Source organism: Dermacentor variabilis, chromosome 9 (genome assembly GCF_050947875.1).
Source record: "Dermacentor variabilis isolate Ectoservices chromosome 9, ASM5094787v1, whole genome shotgun sequence".
Lineage (NCBI taxonomy): Eukaryota > Metazoa > Arthropoda > Arachnida > Ixodida > Ixodidae > Dermacentor > Dermacentor variabilis.
The window spans coordinates 4,528,786-4,548,296 of NC_134576.1; the positions used below are offsets into that span (position 1 = coordinate 4,528,786).

A 19,511-nucleotide genomic window follows, 5' to 3' on the forward strand; every position below is an offset into this window, starting at 1 on the left:
TAATACGATTCCGTGACTACCTCTCTTGAGTTGGATGTGGTTTTAGTCTTGTTCAGACAGCATGGGAAAGGCCTATTCTTTGCCCATGAACCACCTGATGACAAGCACTTGCCGTTTTTAGACATTAACTTACACTAGGCGAGTGATATCAGTGGTGGAAGCTTACCCCAGACTGTACAAAGATTTACTACTCTTTGATTCAGCTCATTTGAAAGCAGAAGGCTCTTCAGAAAAAAAATAAGGAAATGACCACAAGTTGTGCCATACATCCACTGAATATACCATTACCTGAAAAAGGTTGCAAAGTGGTCATTTCTGCTCCAGGCAGACTCTCGAGGTTTTGTGCCGTCATGTTATTGCAAAATGCTAAGCCTGTGTGTGAAAAGAAGCACACCAGGCCTTTCCGCATTGCGCTGTGTGCACAATCTATGAGATACCACTGAGCTACCTTTGGCCAATATACCTCTGGCAGAGTGTATAGTGGCCAAATAAGACGCTGCACTAATGGCTGTTTAAGGGAACATAGTTTATCAATTAACAATGGAATGGGGTCACACCTGCCCTTCCACTATGCCTCATGGGGCTGCGTGCTGCAGTCTGATAACATGTGGCTGGTAGGAAAGAGGTGAGATGGTGCTGGCTCGAGAAATTCTAGAAGCCTTTCACATAAAGAAAAAAACGTGATTCCTGCATTAGCGTTCCATCAGCAAATTTGAAATTTTAGATTCGGTTTGCAAATAGACTTGTGATAGCTGTCTTGCGATTTCAACTACTTTGTCAGCATTTCTGCATGTGCAGTGAGTGTAATGGTTCTGCACATGTATCTTCTCTCCCTATGTATTGGGTACTTACTGGAATAAAATTAGTTGCAAGTTTGGTTCTTTTTCGGTCTCCCCAAATCTTTCATTGATTTTAACATTGCACCACACATGCTTCTTAACCCTTTCAGGGTCGATTTTTTTCGCCATATTCCACTGCCTAGGGTCGATTCTTCGGAGGTACCTATTTCGAAAAAAATTTCCCGTAATTTTTCTCGGGCGACCGTAAAGTGAGAAAAAAAATATTTTGCGTTCGTATATATGTACTCTTTATTCATCAATAACAACGATAAAAAAAGGAAATAAACTTATAAGAATTAAAAATTTGTTGCATTGTTGTAGTTCAAGGCTTAGAATATGTGCACGTGAGAATATTGCACAAGTCTTGAATGTTCCTGCTCTTACACTAATATTTACGTCCATAGCCTAATCGAACTGTGTAGGTGAGCGCAACCAAGAAAACTAAGTGGTTGTGTGCCCGTCATAAAAGCAAAACGTGTGACAAACATCCTCTAATCTTCATCTTATCGCCAAACAGAGGCAATTAGATATTGCAAGTCTCCCCCCCCCCCAAAAAAGAAGAGAAGCAAATGCATGCATGGCGGCATCCTTCCTATGCTCACCTGTGTGAGTACTAAACGGGTGAGAAACAGGCGGCCGCCCTTTGAGCGATTAGTAACGAGATAGCCATCAGTTTTGCGAGCGCAAGAAGCCGAGACTGCCCGTGGAACAAAACCCAAACCGCCGCCCGCCCGTGTGCATGCCCATTAGCATATTGTCACGTAGGTGACTGTGAGCTACCTGGCACGCAGGCAGACAGAAAGGGACACTGCATCGGTGGTAGACTTAAAGAGAGTTTAATGGGCTAACTTGTGCCCTTAATCAAGCGAACAACGCGGTGACGGTGAAAGCAGCAAGCGCGTCTGGGACGTTCGTCGGACTCAGCCAGCGCAGGCGGTGGTCCCGTATTTATACGTTTCGCGTCCATGATCGAAACGCGTCAAGCGACGCCGCTTGCATTGCAGCGATGTGAGCTGCGTAGCTCGCGTCGCTAGAAGCCAAAATAAATGCATGTGGCATAACCCCCCCGATGCTAAAGAAAACAAGAAACTTGTAAGCATGCAATCAGCCATAGATAACGAAAAAAAAGAATGTCTGTTAGTCCGCTAACGCTTAAAAAACCTTTTGAGGCGCTCGATGTGCACCATCTCAGGTCGTGCGCGACGTCGCTGTGACTGCGTCACTCCATCGGGCACAACCTCGTAGACCAGCGGTCCAAGTCGTCGAGTTATCTTGTAGGGCCCGAAGTAACAGCGCAGGAGCTTCTCACTAAGCCTGCGGCGACGAATCGGTGTCCACACTATAACGCGGTCACTAAGTGCGTACTCTTGGTCTCGTCGTCGTAGGTTGTAAAGTCGGGCGTCGACATTTTGCTGCTCTTTAATACGCATTCGGGCTAGCTGGCGAGCTTCCTCGGCACGTTGAAGGAAGCCGGCAACGTCTGCATAGATGTTGTCGTCTTCAATGTGAGGCAACATCACATCAAGCATCGTGGCGACTTGGCGACCGAAGACAAGCTCGAATGGCGTCACCTGCGTCGTCTCCGGTGGCGCGGTGTTGTAGGCGAACGCCACGTACGGAAGGACTTCGTCCCAAGTCTTGTGCCTGACGTCGACATACATGGGGAGCATGTCGACAAGGGTTTTATTTAAACGCTCCGTAAGGCCGTTTGTCTGTGGGTGGTATGCTGTAGAGCGCCGATGGCTTGTGTGGCTCAAGTGTAGAATCTGGTGTGTAAGTTCAGCTGTGAATGCCATACCTCTGTCCGTAATTAGGACCTCGGGTGCACCATGACGGAGAACGATGTTCATGAAGAATCTGGCGACCTCGATTGCATTTCCCGATGCTAACGCCGTTGTCTCGGCATAGCGCGTCAGATAGTCCGTTGCTACCACTATCCACCTGTTCCCGCAAGTAGACGTCGGGAAGGGGCCAAGCAGATCCATGCATATCTGCTGGAATGGTTTCCATGGTGGCTCGATTGGTTGCAGGAGGCCGGCCGGCCTTGTAGGCGGTGTTTTCCGACGTTGGCAATCTCGGCAGGTTTTCACGTAGCGTGCGATGTCTGCGTTTAGGCCCTGCCAGTAGTACTTTTCTTGAATTCTTCTGAGAGTTCGAGTGAATCCCAGATGCCCTGCTGTCGGCTCATCGTGAGACGCTTCTAAAATTTATTGCCTTAGCTTGACTGGCACGAGTAGATATGCCGCTTTGTACGGCGTGAAGTTCATTTTCACAAGCACATTGTCGCGCAGGCATAGCGATGAAAGCGCACGTCTGAATGCCTTTGGCACTGAATCAGTCTTCCCTTCGAGATATTGAACTACACAGCGTAGATCAGGATCGGCACGTTGATCTTGTGCAAAGGTGTTAGAGCTTATGGTCCCAAGGAAAGCATCGTCGTCATCGTCGCAGGGCGGGGCGGATTCAACAGGGGCTCTCGAAAGGCAGTCGGCGTCTGTGTGCTTTCGGCCTGACTTATACACGACGGTGATGTCGAACTCCTGTAGTCGCAGGCTCTAACGAGCGAGGCGACCTGACGGGTCTTTCAGGTTAGCGAGCCAGCACAGAGCTTGGTGGTCACTGACGACCTTGAAGTGCTTCCCATAAAGATACGGCCGAAATTTGTGACCGCCCAAACGACAGCGAGGCATTCCTTTTCGATCGTCGAATAGTTCAATTCGGCTTTCGACAGTGATCTGCTCGCGTAGGCGATGGCTCGCTCCAGGCCGTTCTTCTTTTGAATCAACACAGCACCGAGTCCTATGCCGCTTGCATCCGTGTGGATCTCTGTGTCAGCGCTCTCGTCAAAATGGCCGAGTACTGGCGGTGACTGCAAGCGTCTTTGAAGTTCGCGAAAAGTGTCTTCTTGGGGCTTCTTCCATGTGAACTGCGCGTCGGCTTTCATAAGGCGAGTGAGAGGCTCTGCGATTCAAGAGAAATCTCGGACAAAACGCCTGTAATACGCACGGAGCCCCAAAAATCTACGGACAGCTTTCTTTTAACTGGGTATCGGGAAACATTCAATGGCTGCCGTCTTTTTGGGGTCAGGACGCATGCCTTCGTGATTAACTATGTGACCGAGGAACAGGCTCTTCGTAGGCGAAACAACATTTCTCTGGTTTCAGAGTGAGTCCCGACACCCTAATTTCCTATAGCACGGTCTCCAGCCTATTAAGGTGCTCGTCGAAGGTGGATGCGAAAACGACTACGTCGTTGAGATATACGAGGCATATCTGCCATTTCAGCCCAGACAACACGGTGTCCATGACACGCTGAAATGTCACCGGCGCTGAGCATAGTCTGAATGACATGACTTTAAATTCGTAAAGACCGTCTGGCGTGATGAAGGCAGTCTTCTCACGGTTCCTCTCGTCGATCTCAATCTGCCAGTAGCCGCTCCGGAGGTCCATCGACGAAAAATACTTGGCACCGCACAGACGATCTAACGTGTCGTCGATTCTCGGAAGCGGGTAGACGTCTTTTTTCGTGATGCTGTTGAGACGCCTATAATCGACGCAAAATCGTAGGTTACCGTCTTTCTTCTTTACAAGCACCACGGATCAAGACTATGGGCTCTTGGATGGCTGAATGACGTCGTCGCGAAGCATTTCGTCAACTTGTGTCTTGATTGTTTCACATTCTCGCGCTGAAACGCAGTAGGGACTTCGGCGGACGGGACGAGTCAATTCATCGGTTATAATGCGATGCTTAGATATGTGCATTTGCCGGATTCTCGACGACTTAGAAAAACATTTCGGAATATCGCAGAAGAAGGCGACGTAGCTTTTCTTGCTTTTGTTGAGGCAGGGCGGGGTTAATGTCGAAGTTCACCTCATCAGCCACCGTCGACGACACCTCATAGGACAACTCGGAGAGCGCTAATGTGTCGCTTATTTCGGCGAACTCTTCCAAGAAAGCGACTGTCATACCCCTGTTGAGGTGCTTGTGTTCCATGCTGAAATTGGTTATTAGCACAGCCGCTCTGCCTTCACGCAGGTGGACGACACCGCGTGCGACGCAAATTTGGCGATCCAGAAGAAGCTGCAAGTTCGCTTCGACAATTGCATCACCGCTTGAGAACGCATCTGTTTCAACGAGTGCCATGACGCCAGCATTTGGCGAGAGGCTCACTTGATGGTCGAGGATGGTGAACGCGGCGCGATGATAATGATTGCTTTGCATTCTTTCTGACCATTTTGTAGTCAGTGTTATGGTTTTCGTCTGCAGGTCGATCACTGCACCGTTTTCATTCAAGAAGTCCATCCCGAGGATTATGTCGCGAGAGCAGTGCTGTAGGATAATGAAGTTCACAGGGTAGGTGTGACCGTGAACAGCCACTCGCGCAGTGCGTCGTCCTGTCGGGGTTATGAGGTGGCCTCCTGCTGTGCGTATTTGAGGACCTTCCCATGCGGTTTTGACTTTCTTGAGTTGTGACAAAAATCGTCCACTAACGACGGAGTAGTCGGCCCCAGTGTCGACGAGGGCAACCACTGGATGTCCATCTAGGGTAACTTGTAAGTCGGCACTTGGTGTTCGCGTTCAATGTCGATCGGTTACCAACTGTGCGGTCTGTCGCTTCGCACGGTCGCGGCTGCATCGGGTGGAAGCCTCGTGGCAAGGTGCTGTTGTGGCCTTCAGCTGCGCCATCGAATTTGTGGTGTCTGGTCGTGGTTTCGTGTTTTGTGGCCTCGCTGCGTCGGGTCGCGTCGTGTTGTCGGAATGCAACGAGGCATCGGCATGCGTCGAGGCGGCGGAATGCGTCATGGTTGTAGGAGGGTTTTTCGGTCTTCGCTCGAGAGCGGCGTCACCTCCTGACGTCGCTGGCTTTAGTTTCCCCTACGAGGGCTCGGTGACCTTTCCCTCGCATACCATTGGTACGGTGAAGACGAACGGTGTGGGTAGGGTGACGGGGACCTGAAGCTACGTGGGGCGGCATCTTCGGTTGCTCGAAGATGGGCTTCGATTTCTCGAGGCCGTTGGCCAGGAAGGGGTCGCGGGGTGTCGACGTTGTACCCGCGGAGGCCCATCTGATGGTAGGGGCACTCTCATAGGAGGTCGCCGGCTTCACCACAGTGAAAACAAAGTGGTCGTCGATCTGGGGTTCTCCAGACGTCAGTCTTTCTCGTGGTGGTTTGTCGGAACGTGTTTGAGCGGACGGCCTGCTGCGGGCGCGGTGGTGGTGGGTAGGCTTGGCTGCGTTGAGGTGGCGCATACGTTTCCCGTCGCTAGCTGGCTGGCCTCGCTTGGCATTGCAGAGCGGCGGCGTAAGTTGAAACGCGTGGTTCCTGGCAAGGTGGCGATAGGGTTGGTGCCGTTTAGGCAGGATCAAGTGTGCCCAGCGCTTGCTGTACCTCGTCCCTTACAATGTCGGCGAGCGAGGATATTTGTGGTTGTGCACCCAGTAGCAACTTGCGCAGCTCGTCGCGCACGATGGCACGGATGGTATCTCGAAGGGCCACTGCGAAGGCACTTCGGGAGTCGTCGCAGTCTGACGGAGGAGCGCGTAAGTTGCGGTCGTATTGCTTTGCGCGAAGCTCGAGCGTCTTCTCTATAGTGGCCGCTTCGCTAATCCATTCGGCGACGGTCCTCGGCGGGTTGCAAATGAGAGCAACGAAAAGCTGCTCCTTGACAGCCCTCCTAAGGTACTGAAGCTTCTTGTCTTCAGTCATGTTGGCGTCTGCGTGGCAGAAGAGCTTTTGCATTTCTTCCGCACAGATGGTTACGGACTTGTTCGGATGCTCCTGGCGAGTTTGAAGCAAGGCCTCAGCTCATTCTTTGCGCAGAATACTTGCAAAAGTTGCAGATAAGTGCCTTTTGAAAGCCTCCCACGTTGTCAGGGACAGCTTCTGGTTCTCGTACCGGGTTCTAGCAGATTCTTCGAGAGAGAAGAAGATGTTCCGAAGTTGGTCTTCGTCAGACCACTTGTTGAAGGTTGCAACTCTTTCATAACGTTCCAGCCAATGTTGCACATCTTTGCAAGTGGAGCCGCTAAAAAGCGGAGGTACTCGCAGCTGCTGGACGACAAGCGGCGCAGGTGTGGTGGCGGCTTGCATTGGTGACGTCGAGTGGTGGTTCACACAGCGACCAGGGCCAGGTAGTGGTCCCAATTCAGCCTGCAGTCCTTGTAGTCGGCGGCGGCTCTGGGTTTCTTCCTTCTTGTCTTCTCTGGAGCTGTCTTCCACGTCGCCAGCTCCAGATGCACTTGGGCTGGTGTCACTGCTTTGAGGGGTGTCCGAAGCATAAGCACCTCCACCAAAATGTCACGTAGGTGACTGTGAGCTACCTGGCACTCAGGCAGACAGAAAGAGACACTGCATCGGCGGTAGACTTAAAGAGAGTTTAATGGGCGAACTTGTGCCCTAACTCAAGCGAACAACGCGGTGACGGCGAAAGCAGCAAGCGTGTCTGGGGCGTTTGTCGGACTCAGCCAGCGCAGGCGGTGGTCCCGTATTTATACGTTTCGCGTCCATGATCGAAACGCGTCAAGCGACGCCGCTTGCATTGCAGCGACGCGAGCTGGGTAGCTCGTGTCGCTAGAAGCCGAAATAAACGCACGTGGTAATATAGACGCACCGGAGCAAACTAGCTCTAAAACAAACCATGCAACAAAAACCAAGAGAGAGAGGCGCGAGAAAAAAATTCCCTGTATTCCGACATAACGGCAGCATATGTCAGGAAAGAAAAAATTTGGAAATTGGCGCGCTTTTTAACATACAGATGGCACCATAAATATACGGCATCAACCATTTTCGTCTTGTTCGCGGCGCCGTGAATTTACGTCATTGACCCTGAAAGGGTTAAGCTCTTGTTTCACACCACACATCAAGAAACGGACCTTTTTAGGCCCTTTTTCTCTGTACAACATTTATGAAGGCCTCCATGATGTTCTCATGAAACAGGTCCCACATCTCAATGATGATCTGTTAGTTCTCTGACCAAGTCCTTGCAATGTTTTCTAGGTAGAAGTATACGTGGCGTAACTTGTGCTCTGCATTCCAGTTAGAGATCCTTAGATAGAGATCCTCTTGAACATGTTGAGCTAGGTTTCGTGGTCGTCCGATGAAGATCCACAGAAAATAGGAGGCTCCCTTAGCTGCTGCAGGATTATGGGAGCAGGAAACACTGTAGCTGTCATTGCGGCTGCTGTCTTGGCTACAATCTTCCTGGTTGTTTCATAAGTCGGTGTTCTGGGGGCAGGTTCTGTAGTCTGTGGCTAGATAGATGGCCTGGGGCAATGTTGGCGTTTTCTTCAATGTTTCGGCTTGACGGGAGTGTCAGGCACAACGCAACAGCACGTCCACCTATTGTCACATTGCATTGAGTGACAGTGAAAAACCACAGTGGTGCAACGCAAGTCACGAAACTAACTGTTTATTGTCCGAATCTGTGCCCAGCAAAATAAGTGACAGTACAGTGATGATGAGCAAAACGAGAACAAGATGAAAGCAGGAGCCCATGTTTCGACAAGTGGACTTGTCTTCTTCAAGTGGACATGTCCACTTGTCGAAACGTTGGCTCCTGCTTTCACCTGGTTCTTGTTTTGCTCATTGTCTTTCCATCTCCCACCTTCCCCGTGTTTTCCTTAGTACAGTGAGTATGTTCTGTGGATCAAACAGGTCAGCTATTTATATGTGGTTCAGTGAACCTTCCAGCACAATTGTTGGTGCTCACATCAATTCTAGAATGCACACCAGCATTTATGTCATGCACAGAATTTGATTGCACAAGGCTTAGCGATGACATAGGCGACAGGTAGAACCATTTATAACATTTGAGAGACTTCCGACATGGAAAGGCACGTCTCGTGGTAAGTGATTACCCTTAATATTGGTTAGGTGGTGAAATGTGTTCACCAGATAAAGATAAACAAGCGCGCATGTCAATAGTGTGTTCAAAAGTCTGGAGTTCATAGTTAGTCTTATCCCACATACCCTACCAGAAGTGTATCTCTACAGTACATGGCAAAGTTTTGCCACTGCTGTAGGTGAATGTAGGTGCCACTGCCCAGTAGGTGAATGTAATGTCTAGCCCTATATTTGTGGCACATGCCAGAGAGTCTCCACTAGGCAGAAAGCATATTTTGCTGCTCACATCTCTTATGAGCTAGAATATTGAAGCTTTTATGCAGTGTAGGAAATTGCACCAAGCATGTATATCCATGAATAAGTTCTCATTTTATCTTTTCATGTTATCAGCATAACATTGTAAATATTCTGTGCACTTTTCAGTGAACTTTATTTTTGCACAAATTATATTACACATTACACCCGAGTCACAACTCTTAGGAGTTTATCTTTTTAGAAAATATGTTTTCGTTATCTTACTATTCATTATGGTATGTTATTTTAACCATGATAGTGTTTCCATACCCTACTAAAGCCTCCATAAAAAGGCCATGTTTGGATCCAGGTGTGCATGTCTTGCAGGTGGAAGATGGTGGTGGGCCCACTGGTGTCCGAGGTGTGCTTCACCTTTGTGCTAGCGGCTGTGCTGTTGCACCGGTATGGCAACTTCAGCCAGCATCCACTGCTGGTCACAGTCAGCGTGTTTGTGGCCTGGTACTTTTCTTTCACCATCATCTTCATCCTGCCTCTGGATGTGTCCACGGTGAGACAGATTGCCGTGTTTTTATAACCAAATGTGTTGACAATCACTTTAACCTTGACCAAGCTTTTGCTGTTTCGGAGGTGTCTTAAACCTTCGTCACTAATGCATGACATATCTACCAAACACGGAACCTTGTGTTTTCTTGACATCATATTTTATGCTGGTTATACCTGTTGTCCGCCATTGGAATCTGAACCTGGCAATGTTTAACGCTAGCACGTTATCTAGTGAGGCAAGTCTAGCAGTGCTATTAGAGGAATTAGAGGGCAGTAAATGGGATATAATAGGGCTTAGTGAAGTTTGGAGGACGAAAGAAGCATATGCAGTGTTAAAAAACGGACACGTCCTGTGCTACCGGGGCTTAGCGGAGAGACGAGAACTAGGAGTCGGATTCCTGATTAATAAGGATATAGCTGATAACGTACAGGAATTCTATATCAGTAACGAGAGGGTGGCAAGTCTTGTTGTGAAGCTTAATAACAGGTACAAATTGGAGGTCGTACAGGTCTACGCCCTTACATCCTGTCATGATGACCAGGAAGTCGAAAGCTTCTATGAAGACGTGGAATCGGCGATGGGTAAAGTCAAAACAAAATGCACTATCCTGATGGGCGACTTCAGTGCCAGGGTAGGCAAGAAACAGGCTGGCGACAAGTCAGTGGGGGATTATGGCATAGGCTCTAGGAATAGCAGGGGAGAGTTATTAGTAGAGTTTGCAGAACAGAATAATGTGCGGATAATGAATACCTTCTTCTGCAAGCGGGATAGACGAAAGTGGACGTGGAGGAGCCCGAATGGGGAGACTAGAAATGAAATAAACTACATCATCATCATCATCATCATCATCAGCCTGGTTACGCCCACTGCAGGGCAAAGGCCTCTCCCATACTTCTCCAACAACCCCGGTCATGTACTAATTGTGGCCATGCCATGCCTGCAAACTTCTTAATCTCATCCGCCCACCTAACTTTCTGCTGCCCCCTGCTACGCTTCCCTTCCTTTGGGATCTAGTCCGTAACCCTTAATGACCATCGGTTATCTTCCCTCCTCATTACATGTCCTGCCCATGCCCATTTCTTTTTCTTGATTTCAACTAAGATGTCATTAACTCGCGTTTTTTCCCTTCCCCAATCTGCTCTTTTCTTATCCCTTAACGTTACACCTATCATTCTTCTTTCCATAGCTCGTTGCGTCGTCCTCAATTTGAGTAGAACCCTTTTCGTAAGCCTCCAGGTTTCTGCCCCGTAGGTGAGTACTGGTAAGACACAGCTATTATATACTTTTCTCTTGAGGGATAATGGCAACCTGCTGTTCATGATCTGAGAATGCCTGCCAAATGCACCCCAGCCGATTCTTATTCTTCTGATTATTTCCGTCTCATGATCCGGATCCGCCGTCACTACCTGCCCTAAGTAGATGTATTCCCTTACGACTTCCAGTGCCTCGCTGCCTATTGTAAATTGCTGTTCTCTTCCGAGACTGTTAAGCATTACTTTAGTTTTCTGCAGATTAATTTTTAGACCCACTCTTCTGCTTTGCCTCTCCAGGTCAGTGAGCATGCATTGCAATTGGTCCCCTGAGTTACTAAGCAAGGCAATATCATCAGCGAATCGCAAGTTGCTAAGGTATTCTCCATTAACTTTTATCCCCAATTCTTCCCAATCCAGGTCTCTGAATACCTCCTTTAAACACGCTGTGAATAGCATTGGAGATATTGTATCTCCCTGCCTGACGCCTTTCTTTATTGGGATTTTGTTGCTTGCTTTATGGAGGACTACGGTGGCTGTGGAGCCGCTATAGATATCTTTAAGTATTTTTACATACGGCTCCTCTACACCCTGATTCCGTAATGCCTCTATGACTGCTGAGGTTTCGACAGAATCAAACGCTTTCTCGTAATCAATGAAAGCTATATATAAGGGTTGGTTATATTCTGCACATTTCTCTATCACCTGATTGATAGTGTGAATATGATCTATTGTTGAGTAGCCTTTACGGAATCCTGCCTGGTCCTTTGCTTGACAGAAGTCTAAGGTGTTCCTTAGACTACATACTCTGCGCTAACCCTGGCATCATACAAGATGTGGACGTGCTCAGCAAGGTGCGCTGCAGTGATCATAGGATGGTAAGAACTTGATTTAGCCTCGACTTGAGGAGGGAACGGAAGAATCTGGTACATATGAAGCCGGTCAATGAGTTAACGATAAGAGGAAAAATCGAGAATTCCGGATCAAGCTACAGAACAGGCATTTGGCTGTAACTCAGGAAGAGGAGCTTAGTGCTGAAACAATGACCGACAACCTTACCGGCATCATTAAGGAGTGTGCAATAGAAGTCGGTGGTAACTACGTTAGACAGGATACCAGTAAGCTAATGCAGGAGACTAAATATCTGATCAAGAAACGCCAATGTATGAAAGCCTCATGCCCTACAGCTAGAATAGAACTGGCAGAACTTTCCAAGTTAATCAACAAGTGTAAGACAGCTGACATAAGGAAGTATAATATTGTTACGTAGGAAGACACCGACGAAAAGCTATTTACAAGTATATTTACAAGGCAATACGCCGCAGTTGGCCAAAAGGTAACAGCCCGCGTTAGCTTCCAATCGTCGTCGTCGTCTTCTTACTGCTCGGCTCTTCGTCATAGGAAATACTATTCCGTAGCACTACCCCCGGCGGCAAATCCGTAGGTCCTCAGCCACGACGTGGAGCCTGGCCGTGGAAGAACTTGAGGCTGCTGCCGCACGCCCCCGCCGCATACCCTTGCAACGGGTACCCTGGCTGCAGGCTAATGTGGTACCTCGGCTTGAACCAGGCTGCTGCTGCTGCTGTTTGCTGTTCGTCCTCCCCCTTCGGAATACATGTGCCAGGTGCCCAGTTTTCCCACACGTGAAGCATTGTGCTTGAGAGAACTGGCACTGTGAGGGGGAGTGGGCACCACCAGAGCGACCGCAGGTACTGCCCTTTGTCGCCAACTTGTTGACCGCCGCTTCCGCCGACGGTGAGCCAGTTGCACGGGCAATCTCGCCGGCGTCCTTGGCGGCAGCTTCCATTGCCAGCGCTGCCTTCATGGTGTCGTCCAGCAAGGGGTCGGGAAGCTCCAGGAGTCACGTCTGCATGGCGTGGTTGTTGATGCCGCCGACAAAACGCTCCCGGAGCAGCGGCTCCAGCAGGTCCCCGAAAATGCAGGCTCTTTGTAACCCTCGTAGCGCAGCAACGAACTGCCCAAGGGTCTCTCCTTCTCGGCGGGTCCGGTTGTTGAAGCGGAAATGCTCCATTAGTGTGGACGGTGCTGGGTTGAAATGCGAGCGCAGTATGGCGAGCAGCTTGCCCAGCGTCTTAACATGCTGCGTGGGTGGCTTGAGAAGGTTGAGTAGGAGACTGAAGACGCGGGTCCCGCAGCTGGCCAGGAAAATGTCCCGCCATTTGGCCTTAGGTGCGTCATTTGCCCAGAAGAACACGTGGACTTGTTCCTCGTAGACCCATCTCCCTCGAATGGCTCGAGCCTTCTGTACAGCAGCATGGCGGCAGCTATGGCGGGCAGTGTTTCGCCCCCTAACCGTGGAAATTTGTCGCCAGTGTGACGACCCGTTCGGGTTCGGGAACAAGGGAGGGCTCGAGGCACCCTCCGTCAGACAGACACTCCGCAGCGAGGTGGTGATAAACGATGACTGACCGCCGAAGCAGCTACTTTCCTACCATTTGCGGAAGGGAACCCGTCATCGTCTACCTCCAGTGGAAGAACCTTCTTGAAGCCATCCAGCACGGCCCCTCATCTTACCCGGAGCATAAAAGCCGGCGATGACCCAGCACATGCCAAAGGGCACGGCAGCAGGGCTTGCACGCAGATGGCTCACCCGCTTGTCTTCTTTATGCAGACTATCGCCAGCCTGCTGCTGATACCAGTGGGACACCAAGAACCAAATCAGCCTTTCCCGATTCTCGATGCGCATGTGCTTCAGAACGACACCTTTTCGTCGTTTCCTTTCCTACCATTTGCGGAAGGGGACCCGTCATCGTCTACCTCCAGCGGAAGAACCTTCTTGAAGCCATCCAGCATGGCCCCTCACCTTACCCGGAGCATAAAAGCTGGTGACGACCCAGCACATCCCAAAGGGCACGGCAGCAGGGCTTGCACGCAGATGGCTCACCTGCTTGTCTTCTTTATGCAGACTATCGCCAGCCTGCTGCTGATACCAGCGGGACATCAAGAACCAAATCAGCCTTTCGTGATTCTCGACGCGCATGTGCTTCAGAACGACACCTTTTCGTCGTTTCCTTTCCTACCATTTGCGGAAGGGGACCCGTTATCGTCTACCTCCAGCGGAAGAACCTTCTTGAAGCCATCCAGCACGGCCCCTCACCTTACCCGGAGCATAAAAGCCAGCGACAACCCAGCACATCCCAAAGGGCACGGCAGCAGGGCTTGCATGCAGATGGCTCACCCGCTTGTCTTCTTTGTGCAGGTAAGAAGGCGTTTTGGAAAATGTTTTCGCTCTAGTGAGCGCTATCTCGTCGTGCTGCCGTGCCCTACGGTGCTTCTCGATTCTCTGTATGACATGGTGTACCTTGCAAAGTTGTTATTGCTTGCCGGAGATGTGGAGACAAATCCCGGGCCTGACCTTTCGGGCCTTGCCGAACAGTTAACCCAAATCGCCGCTGACATAAAGACAATAAAGGAAGAACGACTGACATCGATAGATAAAAAACTAGAACGTCTATCGGGCCTTGAAGACAATGTTTCAGCTTGCACTAAACAAATCGCTAGCCTTCAAAAAACTGTGTCGTCCTTGGAATTAAGGCTAGACGATCTAGAGAATCGATCCAGAAGGTCGAACCCTATTGTGTATGGTATGCAGGAAGACACAAAAGAAAATACCGAATCTCTGGAACGCGCAGTGAATGAAAAGGTCATTAGGCATACTTTGAAGTTAGAACCAGTAGCAATAGAACGCATCCACAGACTAGGCAAACCAATGGCAAACAAAACAAGACCAATAATCTTTAAGCTCCTAGACTTCCGAGACAAAACAAAAATTTTGCGTAACTGTCAAAAACTCAAGGATACTGTTTACGCCATCAGCGAAGACTTTTCACCGCGAGTTCGAGATATTAGGAAGAAGCTATGGCAGTATGGAAAAGCAAGGAAGGAATCCGGTGATAAAGTGGCCCTGGTCTACGACAAACTAAAGATTAATAGTTGCCTTTATTCTTGGGACGAGAAAAATAATGAGGTGACCTCCATTACGTCCACTTCAAGCGATACAAAAAACCAGGACGTCGGTACGCGAACCTTGCGTCCCCGCCGTCCCCAACATCCAAAATAACGTTCGGTAATATTAACGCTCGAAGTGTTAGTAGTAAGCTCGGACCCCTCGAATCAATGTTAATAGCTTTCCAACCGGAATTTATAGGCATAACAGAGACTTGGCTAACCAAAGACGTCAAAGACTTTGAAATTACTCCCCCAAACTACGTCATTATTCGCAAAGATCGGCCAACACGAGGCGGTGGCGTTGCTATTTTGATAAAAAGGGAAATTCCGTACGTTAAGTTGCCTGACGTTGAGGGGGTTGAAGCTGTATTTTGCAAACTTTGCTTTGCCAATACCACTTTCATTGTTCGATGCATTTACCGTAGTTCTTCTACTGATTTGAATGTATTGCAATCATTGCACGTGTATATGCAGCAGCATGTGAAGGGGACCAAACTCATATTACTAGGCGACTTTAATCTCCCTGATATCAACTGGCACACACTGCATCACCGTTCACCTTGCGCAGATATTCTTTTCGACATTATGCTCTCTTTTAACCTAACCCAGATAATAACTGAACCCACGCGTGTACAAGGATCCTGTTCTAACATTTTAGACCTAGTATTTTTAGGCAATCATTTTCCCACCCATAACGCTAAATTCGAAGTCTCAACCGGCTTGTCAGATCACAAACTAGTATTGTGTGAGGTGCCGTATCAAGATTCGCTACCCTCTTCACAACCAACAAAAATGTATAAAGACTACAGCAGAGCTGATGATACAAGCATCATTGATACACTGTCATTTCATCTATCGTCATTCAATCAACTCGCACATGATAGAAACACTGACATAGAAATTTTATGGCACGAATTTAAGTCCGTTGTGTCATATTGCATCAGTAACTACGTCCCCTTGAAAACTAAGAAAACTCATAAGCATAACCCCTGGATAACTCGGACCGTTATTCATGCAAAAAGGAAAGTTCGCCGAATCGGAAGAAACAAAAAATCCCATCCCTCACAATGAACTGCTCAACAATTAACTTACGCCGTGGACAATTTGAAAACAAAAATTAAGAAGGCCAAATCACACTATTTTACAAACACACTTCCTAACTTTATAAAGAATGCTCCCGAAAAATTCTGGCGTTATTTAAACCCTAAAAAACGAGATAAAAGAACGACATCTCCTGCGGATAACAAAAACGCTGCGACTTCTTTGAATAATTATTTCTGCTCTATTTTTACATCTGATAACGGAGAACTACCAGGAATAACCTCCGGCACTGGTGTGAAGATGGAACCATTAACTATAACAGAAACAGGAGTACTAAATCTTTTACTAAATCTCGACACAAAAAAAGGACCAGGGCCAGATAACATCCCTAACATATTCCTTCATCGATATGCCGAGTGGATGGCAAAATTTCTAATCCTCCTTTTTAACAAATCATTATCCACCTGCGCCCTTCCTACGGAATGGAAAACTGCCAAAATAACACCAATACACAAATCAGGAAATAAATGTGATCCTTCAAACTACAGACCCATATCATTAACCAGTACAGTATGCAAGTTATTAGAACATATTATTTTAAAACACGTAAATGCTTATCTAGAAGTAAATGATATCCTAACCCCTTGTCAGCACGTCTTTCGTAAAGGCCTTTCTACTATTACGCAATTAATTGAATTAGCACATGACATATCCAAGAGCATTGATAACCAGAAACAAATAGACCTCATATTTTTAGACTTTTCGAAGGCATTTGACCGCGTGTCACACACTAAACTTCTTGCAAAACTAGAACTAACCTTGGGAAGCGGCCCTATCCTTGATTGGATTAAAAACTATCTTAGTAATCGCACACAATTTGTTGAAATTAACAACGAGAGGTCCGCGACAACTAACGTTACATCAGGAGTACCCCAAGGAAGTGTCTTAGCCCCAGTATTATTCTTAATCTTTTTTAATGACTTACCAGCATATGCTTCACAGAATATCAAACGTTTTGCAGATGACTGCGTTCTTTTCCAGGAAATTAACTGCCTTGATGACCATAGAACTTTAAATAACGCCATAACAGCAGTTTTCCAGTGGTGCAAGTACTGGCAGATGGATATCAATCTAAAAAAGTCCGTTCTATTATCTATAACCAGAAAAAAAAACATACATCAGCGTTCCAGTACACCCTTAACAACATTCCTCTTGCATCTGTTCATGAGCATAAGTACCTTGGTGTGACACTAACATCTGACTTCAGGTGGGATTCTCACGTTAACAATATCACATCAACCACAATAAGACAGCTATTCTTCATTAACAGACGCCTTAAACTAGCACCATCTGAAACAAAGTTAATCGCATATAAAACACTTATAAGACCGGTTCTAGAGTACGCCAACACCGTTTGGTTCCCGTTTACTAACAAGCTGATTAAAAAACTTGAAGGGGTACAGCGAAAAGCGCTGAGATACATATATAATAAACACTCCATCACAGACTCACCAACAGCATTACTGAAACGGGCAGAACTTCTAACCATGCATAACAGAGCCAAGCTTGCTAGACTAAAAATGATGTATCAGTTAGTACACAATCAACTTAAACTGCCTATCATGAAATACTTATCAACGTCCTCGAATAGATTAACTCGTCATAAACACACACACACATTAAGCGAATTTTCATTCGGCACTGATATTTTCAAATACTCATTTTTTCCAAGGGCGACATGAGAATGGAATAATCTTAACACAAGTATCACTGACAGCTCATCCTTAGATACGTTTGGTACCCTGATTGCGGATCAACTATACGCTTTGCAGCAATAATTCTTCACATTATTTACGTAGTTTCTTATTGCCTTGTTATTTTAACGGGGTTTGTGCTTGACTATAATTACGGCGGTGATGCAATACATTTCTTTTCTTGTTGGCATTATTGTAACCTTGATTGTTGCGTGATTGTTATTACCTCAATACTGACCCTGTAACTGGTTTCTGTAACTGCAATTATCGTTGTCATAACATCTCCATTCTATTTATTCTCTTGTATAATCACGTAATCAAATTGTTATATGCCCAAGTTTTTTATTGTATGAGATTTAGTAAGTAACACCTTATACCATGTTCCTATGTATGACATACAGCCCTTCCTGTTACAATCCCTGATGGGATTCACAGTATCAATAAATGAAATGAAATGAAAATGAGTGAACGCAATCAGCAGCTGCATGTAGGAAGGTGGTGGAGAGGGGCGCTGGCCTCCCTGCCATTATAGTTTTCTCAGAACAGCTCTGCCATCTCCCTATCTTGATCTTTTCATGCAACCTGGTTAAAACAATGAAATTTTCGTGACCCTTGTTATGAGTGGGTTCAACTGTGCAATTATGTCTTTGTTTGGTAGTGAGGAGAGGTTTTTGCATGGCATGTTGCAGTGATGCAATCATTTTGCTTATATTTTAGTGGCGCGTGTGTGTGTTTTTTACTGAATGTGGTGCTGTCTTATTGCACCTGTGTGAGAGTGTTGTAATGTTTGTAATGTTGGAAGAAGAGGACATGAGTTATGGCCTTAGAGACAATGAAGAAGATTTTGGCGATCGCTTTGCTACGCATGTTGGCTCAGTCATTAAAAGCTATCTGTAAATACACGTATGCTTCTTCCCATAACAATATTGCCACATCCTATATGGTCGCCGCGGTTATGTGCCAGGTGATGAAAACGATGCTGAAGTAGCATGCGAATAGAAAAACGGAGACGACAACGACGTCGCTTTGACAGCTCTGATAAAGTGCTTTCATACGTTCTCTACACCGGCTTTCCCATCTCCTACTAGGCTGTGACACTGGTGGACAGGAGTGAACAGGACGAAGGTGATTCCGCGTTCGACATATGGCTCTGCGAAGGGGAGCCAAGCATGAGGCAATCCTACCCAGCACTTCCGCCAGTGTCACAGCCTAGTAGGAGATGGGAAAGCCGGTGTAGAGGACGTATGAAAGCACTTTATCAGAGCAGTCAACGTGACGTCGTTGTTGTCTCTGTTTTTCTACTTGTGCGCTACTTCAGCATCGTTTTCATCGCCTGGCACCTACTTGCAGCGACCGTATAGGATGTGGCATATAAGATGTCCTCTACACCGGCTTTCCCATCTCCTACTAGGCTGTGACAATATTCTTAGATGTACGTATTGATGACTGTGACTTAAATAAGATTAGTTGAAAGTTTGTGCCTGTCTGTGTCCCTGCCCTTCAGCACTTGTCTGACATGATTAAGGAGCAAAAGAAAGAAACAATGCTGACACGTGTACTTATTTATCCTTTTCTCAGTGACTGCATTTCACCCACTAACAACTTAAAGTTATCGCTCAACGCAAGATGCTCCTGCATGATGGAAATGTACTGGAATGGTATTGATGGTTCTATGTATTATCTGTTGTCACCAAAGCTTGTGTAATCTGATTATATACGGGATGCAAATTGTGTAGTACTTTCTGGAAGATTCGTGGGCACCAGCAATTACTCTGGAAACTTCGATGACTCATCTGTAAAAGCCGACGCGCTTGACCGGCAGATCAGATTTTCAATGATAGCTGACTATTTGCCGCTATCGTTGTTCTTTGACGTAGACCACTTCCACCGAGCATGCCACAAGCTGCCACATGTGTTTGACGCGGCACACTTGGGGCACTTGCACTGGGGGCAGCTTGTGGCATGCTTGGTGGGAGTGGTCTACGTCATTCCACTTTTGTGCGGAAAAAAGTACT

The 19,511-nt window shown here is 47.4% G+C and overlaps 2 protein-coding genes across 20 annotated transcripts in view; one reads left to right on the forward strand and one right to left on the reverse strand.

Annotated features, from left to right (window-relative positions):
* LOC142558589 (G-protein coupled receptor-associated protein LMBRD2) overlaps positions 1-19,511 on the forward strand; it is a 397,689-nt gene that overhangs the window by 27,411 nt on the left and 350,767 nt on the right. For 16 of the 19 annotated variants that reach the window (XR_012823027.1, XR_012823026.1, XR_012823030.1 and 13 more), the window contains one exon: positions 9,305-9,485. The exons of 2 other annotated variants lie outside the window; for them this stretch is intronic. Coding sequence is in view for 8 of the 17 variants with exons in the window: in XM_075670721.1 (XP_075526836.1) it covers positions 9,312-9,485 (174 nt within the window). In the remaining 9 variants the exon portion in view is untranslated. Of the gene's footprint in view, positions 1-9,304; positions 9,486-13,364; positions 18,471-19,511 lie in introns of those variants that run through there. One more of the 19 variants, XM_075670729.1, reaches the window with a different exon arrangement.
* LOC142557938 (uncharacterized) lies at positions 1,985-2,509 on the reverse strand. Its single transcript, XM_075670128.1, has one exon. It carries the CDS (start codon positions 2,507-2,509, stop codon positions 1,985-1,987), a length of 525 nt encoding a protein of 174 aa, XP_075526243.1.

Coding starts and splice junctions, on each gene's coding strand:
- LOC142557938 (XM_075670128.1), bottom strand. CDS start 2,509: ATGCTCCCCATGTATGTCGACGTCAGGCACAAGACTTGGGACGAAGTC.